At 34.7% G+C, this 11,477-nt stretch overlaps 1 protein-coding gene across 1 annotated transcript in view; it reads right to left on the reverse strand.

Annotated features, from left to right (window-relative positions):
- The window catches only part of LOC107611011 (putative callose synthase 8), a gene marked incomplete at its 3' end in the record, with an annotated part of 13,057 nt that continues 1,584 nt past the window's right edge, over nt 5-11,477 (reverse strand). Inside the window, exons 7-39 of the mRNA XM_021108225.1 lie at nt 11,385-11,476; nt 11,111-11,237; nt 10,818-10,955; nt 10,658-10,734; nt 10,434-10,578; nt 9,761-9,901; nt 9,558-9,675; nt 8,952-9,280; nt 8,653-8,705; nt 8,489-8,549; nt 8,315-8,396; nt 8,188-8,237; nt 7,891-7,977; nt 7,674-7,805; nt 7,498-7,589; nt 7,327-7,411; nt 7,072-7,232; nt 6,785-6,908; nt 6,593-6,684; nt 6,336-6,507; nt 6,049-6,200; nt 5,813-5,919; nt 5,626-5,733; nt 5,475-5,543; nt 5,185-5,353; nt 4,986-5,097; nt 4,786-4,905; nt 4,566-4,681; nt 4,168-4,251; nt 2,226-2,338; nt 1,909-2,138; nt 927-1,631; nt 5-22 (exon numbers count right to left, since the gene is read on the reverse strand). Coding sequence (XP_020963884.1) covers nt 5-22; nt 927-1,631; nt 1,909-2,138; nt 2,226-2,338; nt 4,168-4,251; nt 4,566-4,681; nt 4,786-4,905; nt 4,986-5,097; nt 5,185-5,353; nt 5,475-5,543; nt 5,626-5,733; nt 5,813-5,919; nt 6,049-6,200; nt 6,336-6,507; nt 6,593-6,684; nt 6,785-6,908; nt 7,072-7,232; nt 7,327-7,411; nt 7,498-7,589; nt 7,674-7,805; nt 7,891-7,977; nt 8,188-8,237; nt 8,315-8,396; nt 8,489-8,549; nt 8,653-8,705; nt 8,952-9,280; nt 9,558-9,675; nt 9,761-9,901; nt 10,434-10,578; nt 10,658-10,734; nt 10,818-10,955; nt 11,111-11,237; nt 11,385-11,476 — 4,461 coding nt within the window. The remainder of the gene's footprint in view (nt 23-926; nt 1,632-1,908; nt 2,139-2,225; nt 2,339-4,167; nt 4,252-4,565; nt 4,682-4,785; nt 4,906-4,985; nt 5,098-5,184; nt 5,354-5,474; nt 5,544-5,625; nt 5,734-5,812; nt 5,920-6,048; nt 6,201-6,335; nt 6,508-6,592; nt 6,685-6,784; nt 6,909-7,071; nt 7,233-7,326; nt 7,412-7,497; nt 7,590-7,673; nt 7,806-7,890; nt 7,978-8,187; nt 8,238-8,314; nt 8,397-8,488; nt 8,550-8,652; nt 8,706-8,951; nt 9,281-9,557; nt 9,676-9,760; nt 9,902-10,433; nt 10,579-10,657; nt 10,735-10,817; nt 10,956-11,110; nt 11,238-11,384; nt 11,477) is intronic.

The following is an 11,477-nucleotide window of genomic DNA, read 5'->3' on the forward strand; positions in this document are numbered from 1 at the left end:
GTTGCCTTCCTATGTTCACGGCCTGCATGGATGTTTAAAATCAAATTATGGAGTTAATAACAAGCAATGGCACACTAGCCACTACTATATAGAAGAAACATTATTTCGCTTATAAGCTTGAATAGCTACTACATAGTTCACAAACCATCAAAATTAAATCTAAAGTCTTTTTAGTGATTTATTCTGGTTACTGATGCTTGCACCTCCATAGACTAATTAAACCACCACCTGATATAAGAAATTAAGACTCTACTATCTTTTCCAAATCTGGTTCTGTACTATTGTTGAATAAATTCTATGAAAGCTACGAAGCATGGATACTAACATAGATAGGGGGGATGACATGACGCCGGATATGGGAAACACTAATTTCAATTTTTTTGAGATATGGACATATATATAATATAAATTATGTTTCAGATAAATTGTAATAATATTTTAATATTTTATTGATATTTAAGTACAAACTAATTTTTAAGGCCTTTTTAATTATAGAAAACATTTAAGATAGTTTTTGTTATTAATAAATAAAAATATATATTATCTTAAAACTCATTTTAAGAATATAGGCTAAGAATAAAGTTGAGCACTACATGTAATGGTATTAGTGTGTCCAAAACCTCTTTATATATTTTTATTAGAACCCTTGAAGTATTGAACAATAGTGTGCCGGACCAGTATTAAATAGATTTGAATCCTCTAAATTTTGAATTTCACTTTAAAGGGTAAAGTGTAATATCTCACCATTTATTTCATAGGTGGGACCAAGAGAAAATATGAGAGAGAAATTATTCAAAGGTGAGAGATTATACTTTTTTTATCTAAAGTGAAAATTCAAAATTTAGAAGATCCAAATTCGTGTTAAATGTATCTGACACGACACAACAACTCAACAAAGTCTACGTGCTTAGTAAGAAAGAAATTACCTTCACCAAGAGGAAAACTGCAACAATCACAATCCAAGAAAGGACATAAACAAGAAAGTTCTTGCTGTGCTGGGAGATGTCCAGGTGATAGACCAGACCGTACTGATAGATGAAGAATCGAAGCGAAAGCAATATCTCTGCCAATCTTGAAAAGAGACCAGATCGACGAAGATGCGCTTGCTCATCATCCCACCAAGTGAACCAAATGGCGTATGTTATCAGCACGTATGCCACGTTGCTCTGGTATGATCTCCTGAACATGTTATAAACAATCAACAGCAGCATCAGTTCAAACCCCTTCACAAAATGGCTTCTTGAATATAGTCTATAATTCTCAGTGAAGCTTGCATGGAAGACAACAACTTTGCGTCCGGTCGGCCTATACTTTGCGCCACCGTGCAGGATCGTCCGGCCATAGTAATGTGTTTTTGTTCCAAGGGAGAATGTGAAGAAAACAGCAGCCAGTTGCAGTTGCATGAGGACAAAATCTTTGACGGCTGTAAGGAATCCTTTCTCGAGGCCAATTTCCATCACCATCGGCAAGCCTGTGAGAAGGCCAAGCTGTATGAATGATTGTGAGGCAAGAGCTGTTTCCAAGGACTGTACATTCTTGATTCTGGCCTCAATTATAAGTGCTCTTTCCAACCCACTAAGCACCAGATATAGCTGCCCGTAGAGAAATACATATATTCCTATCACAGACATCTGTGAAGCAGTCCAATTACAAGTTGTATCAGTCAAATCTGATAGTACCAGTAATGTATGTACACATGTATCATTCAAGGAAAACTATTATGATCATAAGCTTTTGCATTGGGTTGACTATTGTAAAAAGTTTTTGCTTTTCAGCCCTATTTGATAATAGATACAAATTTTCTAATATGCTTTGACAAATTGATCAACTGTATACGTCCATTAAATAACAGAATGCTGCAACTAAAAGAGAGAAAAAGAGAACACTGTGATGGTTCAATTATATTACCAAGCTGCTGAAGTAAAATCCAATGGTGGTGAAATAAAAAGATAGCATTCGGAAGAAATCGAATTGACGGCCAAGGCGAAATATGTCGCGGCTTATAGTTTGCTCACTATTTCCATTTGCCACCTTGGCTTCAAATTTTGAGATCTGGTTTAGGCCTACATCACGACCTTTGCCAACTTGCAAGTATTCATGGTAGGAAATACATCCTCTTCTTAGAATAGAATTAAATCCTGCATGAATAAAAACATGAGCACTTTTTCTCTTGTATCATAAAGAATATATGGTCAGAGTTTGATGTCAAAGTCATCAATTCCTACCAGCAAAAACATCCTCACTCAAGTTAATTGTTTTGGATGCTTTGCTTACACCTCCTCTGGTGATGTGAAAGACCCTGTCAAATACATCTGGATGTCCATAGTGAAACCGCACCCTGAACGGAAGCATACATAAAAAATGGTAAGCATTTGTTGGAGTTTGGAAAGATAGCACTAGAGGAATAGGTAATGAAGATAATATACTTGAATGAAAAATGTCACTGCTTGTTTATGCAATAGGTAAAAGTCAAGCATATGAAAAATGCCACTTTAGCATTACATTAGGCTTTGCAAATAAACTTGGAAAACTCAATTGATCACATTTGCTTTCTTTACCAGTAAATGGTTAAAAAAAGAAAGTATTTATTAGAGTAAAAGACAAATAGGTCCATGACCTTTTAAAACGCGGACATTTTCGTCCCTCAAGATTGGAAAATACATTTCGATCCCTCACGTTTTAAAACGGCGGACAATTATACCCCTCCGTCCGTTTTGGGCCAAAAACGGCAACGGAGCCAACTGACATGAAGGGGTAGAGAATGACGTGTCCGTTACACTTGCTGAAGTGGATTGGAACGAATTTTTAGTAGACAAATTCGTCCCTTAAGTGCAAAACAATTATTCTTCCCTTATTGCTGAAATTAGCACAGAAATAATTATTCACAAGTTAAATGTGAACATACAATTTAGGATCTAATCCCAATTCTGAATCCTCTTTCTTCAACCTCATAATAAAATATTACTCTTATTAATTCACCCACTCACATAACAAAAGAAAAGTCTATACAATAATCAATGCAAGCCACCAAGAACTGAATAAGTGGGTTGAATCATTGCAAAAAGCGCCTTTGACCATCCAAGAGGAAAACAGAACAGATCATGCCACTCAACTCTAAAGGATGAAGGAACAAATTCAAGGTACAAACTCAGAATTTCTAAGAACAACCAAGTTGAACATTCATAAATACTAAAACACATAAGAATGGATCCATGTATTCATTTCAAATTTATATTTAAGAGTTCAAATTAAAAATAGAGCACAAAATCATTTTATCAAAACAAAATCAAGCAACTAAGAATCATAAAAGTTACATTACATAAGCAATAGAAGAAAGTATAAAAAAAAAATCAAGAATAGAAAATCACACAATAATCACCATGAACAAGCGAGAGAGAATAAGTAAATACATCTTTCAACTAATGGTGCAATTTAGTAGTAAAGGACCAAAACACACGACAGAAAGAACCTACTTGTTATTGGGGCATTTCATCAAGCATGTTAAACGCAGTCATGTAAAGAAAAAATACATTGACAAAACGCATCAATTTATCATCCCCGTGAACACTACGATAAGATCAAGAGAAACCATAACCAAAAAGAAAACACCTACGACAAGTTAAGAGGAAGAAAGAAGCGAACCAGAGAGGCACAGAGAGAGATAGAGAGGAAAAGCGAGCGGCGATTGAGATGGCGTAGCGACGACAGAGACTATGGCGACTGAGGGGCTTAGCATGAGCCACACCTCCCAAAGTGTTTCAAGGTCTTGTGCATGAAGAACCCCCCTCACTCGTTATGGACGATCGCACAAGCAGCGGGCATGGCTTCCACCTTGCATTTTGATTAAATAGGGCTCACTCATGCTTACGGCGTCGTTTTGCACTTAAGGGACGAATTTGTCCACTAAAAATTCGTCTCAATCTACTTCAGCAAATGTAACGTACACGTCATTCTCTACCCCTCCATGTCAGCTGGCTCCGTTGCCGTTTTTGGCCCAAAATGGACGGAGGGATATAATTGTCGGCTATTTTAAAACGTGGGGATCGAAATGTATTTTTCAATCTTGAGGGATGAAAATGTCCACAATTTAAAAGGTCAAGGACCTATTTGTCTTTTACTCTATTTATTATTTCCGAACATGTCCATAGTGAAGTTTTGCATGGTTACCTGAGAGGATTGGCAAGAAGCCTTTGACCAATAGTGACAAAGCTGGTTTCTTGATACGACATGAACCATGCCAGAGAAGACACACTGAAGTTATAAAAGTCATTGAAAGTGAGGAAAGAAAACAGTGAGTAATGGGGACAAGCAAGAAAAGAAATAGTTAATGTGAATTTAAAATAGAACAGGGAAACAATCGAAGAAACGGAGGTAGTATTGTCTTGAGGAAATGTTTTTTATCATCTTGACATATTTCATTTACAGTTTCCATGATAGGAATCAAGATATGGTATATGATACTTTCTTGAACAGCTTAAAACCATATTCATGTATTGAAGAAATAATCTTGCTGGTTTCCAGTTTGTCATCACAATCAAGTCATTTTAATTTATGGTAGGGCTGACCTTCCTGTGAAAATATGTTCCCTTAAACCAAGTATGGTAGGAGGACGCCGCCCTTGGCACTTAAGAAATTCTTGGAGAAGGTTTCTCATTTTTAGAGCTTCTTCCAAGTAATTATCCTGTAAAATTAGATACTCGTAAGAACATAATAGAGGTGAATAAACGTGAATATAAGAATTTAATTTACTAAAAGAAAAAAAAAAAAGAAGAAAAATAAGCCCACTTGGTTCATATCAATTGTCTGGAGGGCTTCGCCACGAGTAAATACTATTGAACTATTCTGATTTTCAGGCTTTCCTTCCCCAATATCTGGTGGACCTGGAAGCTTTATCTGATATATTGTCTACAAAAGAAAAGCAAGAGCTTCTTGAAGAAATTAATAGATTCATTTGGACAAGTCTTCTCGTGTTGCAATAGAAATACCTGTTCAAAACCATTGACCACTTTAACCAGTTTAGATGAGTACACTTTGTGAGGTTTCCGTTGTATTATTTCCTCCTTTTCCTCAACATACGCGACACGGAGAGACGGATATCTACAGGTAACACACTTGCAAAAGTTATTTTATACTTGTTCCATTTCAAGGTATAAGAAAATTTTCTATTCCCTAGTAAAGCCTTACCGTATCATCAAGTCAATTATGTCTCTATAATGTGGATCATTTTTAGCCTTTTGTGATGCAAATGACTGACAGGAAACAACATACGTGTATTTCATGTCTGCAAGTGCTTCAAGATGAGCAAATAGTGCACGGTTACTTTTTTCAGTAGTCTCATAACCCTCCAGAATATCTGCATTCACGAAATCAGTTGCATGATGAAATTCGTTTGCTTGAACATTATTTGCTACTTTTTATTGCACCATAGCCAAGTACCAATAGATAATGAATGATACTTATACTTAATTACAGACCTTCATCTTCAGCCATGTCAAGAAATGCTTGTAGCTTTAAGGCTTCTCTGTAGTACATCATCCCTCTAACTGTAGTAAACAAGATTGAAATGAACATAGAATGCCTTAAAATTTTGTATTGACATGCATTTTTTAGAATAAAAAACTGAACCTGTTCTGCATAGTGTCTGGCCCCTGAAGGAAGCCCACTGTCTAAGATCATCTTCTAAATTCTTCTGATTTTCACAATCCATACGTTGCATAAAGTTTTTCCACTCATCTATTGAAATTGTTGTGGCAAAGTATGAGATAAGTTCAGAGAGAATGTCTAAGATGCTTATTCTTATTCATATAGCTACCTGGAAATATCTTTTGCAAGTAAAAGATGATGGAGTCCTCCTCTTTATCTGAACCAAGCTCCTTTAGGGAAAAGTTGACGTCCTCAACATAATATGGAGTAATAACACTACCATTACCAACCGTGACATATATCAGACATAGCTTTGTGATGAACTACATCGTTGGTTACTTCAACTTAAAGGTGAATTATCTTAAAACAAATGGAACACTGAATTCAAGTGTTATATTAACTTACCTGAATGGTAGCGTATTTCGCACTTTTGGAGCATCAGGCATATCTGTAAATAAAGAAGTAGCAAAGAATGATATGCGCCTACGAGCATCTATGTTAGCAGGCATGTCCATTGCTGTATCCTTCACCGTAAGTAACAAATGAAAGCGCTTGATCTGCCATGAACATCAGGGTTCTATCAGTGTAACAAGAGCAGAGTCCACATATAATAAGATGCTATTTCAGTACGTGGCTGCACTCATTTATGAACATTGTAACTATCCTTGATGATATAGGTAATAAAATATCACCTTTTCAATCACAGGGTCATTTTCTGGCAAGGGAAAATGGATAGAATTCTCATTGGCAAATAATAGTGTTTCAATATCACTATTCACTCCCTCAAATAGTTGGTCAATATCTCTGGTTAGATACACATACTCGCCCTCATTTATTTGTGGAATGTGTATCATATCCAATATTCTGAACAAATTTAGAAAGTAAATTAGAAACTAAAGCACAGGCACAACAATGTTGTAAAGATCAACAAATTCTTAAGCAACATTACCTTGAGTCAACCATCATATCATTTGTTATCAGTTCAAACATATCTTGTAAAGCTTTCACAACTTTGTACTGATGGTCTTTATCTCCGTCCATCTTATCAAATTCCATACAGAAGTTATTAGAACTTAGTTATTGATCATGTGCATTCATTAACATAAATTTCTTGGCATGATTAGGTCAAGAAATCAATTACCAGAAGTTCCGCTAGCTCAATGACCTTAGCTTGCAGAGCTGGTAGAACTTTCAAGTTGAATTTCTTGAGAAGACATGATTCTTGGATACTTTTTTCAATTTCACCAAGTATATCACATATAATCCTAAATAAACATAAATAACAACTGCATCAACAATCATATCATTTTTTTTGTTAGAACTTAGATGTAGAGAAAAACAAGGAAATCCACAAAGTGCTAAGATAAGATTGCATATAACAGTGCTTGAAGTTGGGAGCTTGTCTCAAAAAGATAGTCCATATTTTACCTTTTCTCCAGATTTCCCACAACAAGAATCTCAAGAACATACTTCAATGACTCGTAGCACTCTCGTACAGCATAAAACATGTACTTGTCTTTTGTAATTTTTTTAGCAAGAATCTCGTCCTTTCCCTCAAAATCTTTAGCAATGGTCAAAGCTGTAGAAAACTAGTATATGTTGCAAGAAAAATTTTCAGTGAAAAATGATGTAAAGTTGATATTTGCTGCATCAGTATCATAACATTTAAGTTAGGAGCATTACCTTATTTGCTAACAGGAAAACAGGCCAACGAACCTTACGTGAAAATAATTCTGAAGACATTGGCATCAACATCAAATCCATCTCTCTGTTGAAATAATTAAGGTCAGGTGTTGAAAAGAACAGAAAAAAGAAAAAGATTTCCATCCATGAAGGTTACAGCATTGACTTCACCTGTTACTGATCAAGTCTTCAAGCCGAAGATGATTTATTATTTGATTCCATACTACGACAAATTTGGCAATGGCACCTTTTTCATCAGGCATCTGTGACACCAATTAGTGATCAGCACATGAGAACACATATATTTATTAGAAAAGTATTATCTCACTATTACTAATTTAAACCACCTTTTGAAATATGTTGCTAAGGAAGCCTTTTCTTTTCTTTTTACCGCGTTTAGAGGATGGTGGAATCAGACAGACATTAAATGCAGAAGGCAAGGAATCAAATCTACTTCTCAGCATTCCCAGTGTCCTTATCTATTTTCAGTAAGAGAGGTAAGATAATCATTTCATTTCTGTTGGAAAAGAACGAAAGAAACAAATAGAAAATATAGCTTCTTACTTCACCAAGGTGATTTAGAATGCCATAAAGTCCACCAAATATTGTACAGAATACAGAATACCAAATTTGAATGTCCATAAAATATACCTGTAGTAAACATAGAACAGAATGAACATATATCAGTATCTTTCTTTTTTTTAATTAAAGAACACATGGAGAAAGATATGCCAATTTGCAAACAAATATTCATACTTCATTTAGTAAAGAATTTCTATTTTGAGTTTTATAGAACCTGAGTGTTGAGATAAAATATAATTACACCTAATCACATAAGAGTTCTGTTCCAATTAGACTCACAATTACTACAGGGGTCCAGACGGCAACAATTGCACCGGCATTACTTTTGACTGCGGCACAAGAAAATATTGTTAGTAACTTATCTGCAAATTGCAATCCTTTAAGATGTGACAAAGAAATTTCGTACCTCTTGGAAAAAGTTCATGCCAGTCATACTTTCTAACACCAATTTTCATAATTTGTCTAGTTGGTGCTATGAGTGGCTTTATCTGCACATATTAATATTACATTGGTTATTGAAGTTAGTTGTCTAATTAATGAAACCCAATCAACATAATGATAAACGTTTTGTATTGTTTACCTCAAAACTGTAGCTGAATATAAATTTGCTACATAGCACCAGTATCCAAAACAATGTATACCTACATGGGAAGAAATCATAATATTTATAAAGATTGTGATGGATGTAATTAAAAGATTAATTAATTGGAATCAATAAGAAGCTATCAAGGATATAGGATATACTTCAGAACCGAAACTTGGTCTTCTTGCATCCCCCGCCCGACGTAGACTCTAGGCTGTATGATAAATAAATGTGACACTCAGATTCAAACATTTAAAACCATCAATGAATATTACATGTAAATATAAATCAATGTCTCAAACATTTATGGAAAATGAAAAACATCAAACAGATCCAATCCCACAGGATAAAACAGAAAGCATAGTTATATCACTAAGATTATGCCTTGGAATTGGCATAGAACAATAATAGCACATGTTCAAGTAATCAACAAGTTAAAGCAATAGTCTAATCTTGATACCTGAGTCCACCAAGATAAAACTTTGCATATCTTGTGATTAGAGACCTCCATATACTTGGAGAAGGCAGGGACGAGATATAACACAACATTAACTGCATTACTTGTTAAGTATATGGCTGCCGCAACCATATAGGATGTAAAGCACCATTCCTCAACCAAGCTTCCATACTTAGTAGAATAACAAGTATATTTTCTTCTTGAATTAGCATAGCAAACAGGAAGAACAATAGTCCATATAAGAGCAAAGATCAGCTTCATCAAGAGTTTCACTTTTTGAGAATATTCCATTGTATATCTGGCTTTCCATGTAAAGGTGATGTCTAAAATTGCTGTTGAAAAGGAAAAATTATTCTATTATGACTATATAAGAGAGGATGGGGAAGGGGCATACTGTCATAATGTCTAGCTAAATCAGCTCGTAGCTATATTCCTTGAAAATTTGTCAACTTAAAATTAAGTCACTGTAACATTGGTTATTTTTGGTCAAAACCACGTGTCAGGATACCAGAGGCAATCCAATTTGAGAAACTCTAACATTGGTTATTAGCCAACTAAATTAACTTCTTTTGGTACATCCAACTAAACTAACATCAATAAGCAACATACCTTGAATAAGTTTAAGAAATGCAGAAGTAATGAAGATGCTGATTATGTCTTCAAATACTATGGCATCAAATAACTGAAGGGGGGATCCCAAGTCATGGCAAGCAATGATTATGATGGTCTGCAACAAGTACATAACTGAATTTTAGACTATCCATTACAAGAAGCAGATATTTTTAAATCATCGAAATTATACTGGAGCAAACCTGAAGGGATAGAATTAAGAAACTCCACATTCTATCAAAGCTTCTAAAAATTTGCCAAAATGAACGAATTTCTACAAAATTCGTCTTTCCTGGCCATTGCGGTTCATGGATTTCCTCTGCTGGGGGTTCCTCTGTTGCATCCTGAACAAGCAAAAGAAAAAAAAATGGGCAACAAGATGGTAATCATTTGCAGGTAGTAGAACTAATCCATCATTTCCTACTGACAACTGAAACACATAATAAAAATAACACTTTCTTTCACGAATATGTCAAATGTGACTGTTACATATTAAATCAATCAATAACCATAGAGAATCCATGCATGTTTCCATAGAGAAATGACCGCTATACACATGTCAAAAACAACGATGACTTTCATCAAGAGGAAATTTATAGATTTCTACCATAAAGGTTCAAGACTAAACCTAGCAGTTAGTTGCCTCTAGATAGTATCATGCAAAACAGTTTATGAAGCAAATTTAACTTCATCATAAACCAGAAGAGGAAAATCATCTTGAGATGTCATCTAATAAGCAGGCTGAGTTAAATTGATGAATAAAATAAGTAAAAACTTAATTTGAAATTTATTTAGCTTTATTAATATGTTTCTTACATCACAAATACAACTTCTTAGTACAAAGCTCACAAAATAAAGTAATAAATTCAGTAGTACCTCTGCTTCCTCATCTTTCTTTTCTTTCGATTTATCAGGTGATAGAACAATAGCATTGTTGGCAGTGGATTTACTTTCCGGTCCAACGACGAAAAAATCATGGTCCAGACGCATTGGCCAACCAATTCCAAAACAATCAGGAGACCTGCATATATAGAACAGTGCAATGAGAACATGAAAACATGAAAAGAAAGCCACATGAAAACAAATGGAAAATAGCTTACCAGAAGTACTCATTCAAATCATCATAGTTTCTCCAAACCGAATGCTCTGCTGTACCGCCTTTGCTTTTCTCTACTTCCTTTGGTTTTAAAATAAAATTAGTTATATTTGAAGAAGAAAACCCTTAAAATAAGAGGAAAAAAAAATCACATTAGATAGTACCTCACTAATAACTTTGTATATGGGGGTGACAACATTGTTAAGGAAAGACTCAGGTTCTCCTCCATAAGCGGGCATGACCTTTTCCCATGTTGTTAAGCTAATAGCACCAGTTAGAATCCCATGCAATTCATATGCCATCTTCAAAAAAAAAAAAAAATTAAAAAACTATTATTTACTAACTTTAGGAGAGCTGTGATGTAACTAGAAGAAGTTCTAACAGGAAAACACAAGAAGTTTAATATTTCTTCTTTTACTTGGAGAAAGGAAACTGAATTTAATCAGGTTCAATATACATTGTGAAAGATGTAGCAGAGACACTCCGGCATGAAACGTAGATTGGCTGCTTCTCCCCATATGAGAAGATAAAGCCCTATGTATAGAATTTTATATTGCTGTGCTTCTTGTTTAACGAAAGGTAACCTGCAATACAAGTTAAACACACTGTCATAGTACAAAAAGATTTTTAAAACTAGGTGCATTATAGTTTCAATGTATTAAACAAAGCAGTATCAGAAAAATGGAAAAGATATTGAATAAACTGATGTAAGAGAGTTGGATAAGTCATACAGGATATTGTTTTTTCTTCCCAAAAACTTGCACCAGTTTGTATAATTCTTGAAAAACTTCTTCATCAATTCATCAACAGTTCCTTCTCCTAAC

The sequence above is a fragment of the Arachis ipaensis genome, chromosome B08, assembly GCF_000816755.2.
Source record: "Arachis ipaensis cultivar K30076 chromosome B08, Araip1.1, whole genome shotgun sequence".
Classification (NCBI taxonomy): Eukaryota; Viridiplantae; Streptophyta; class Magnoliopsida; order Fabales; family Fabaceae; genus Arachis; species Arachis ipaensis.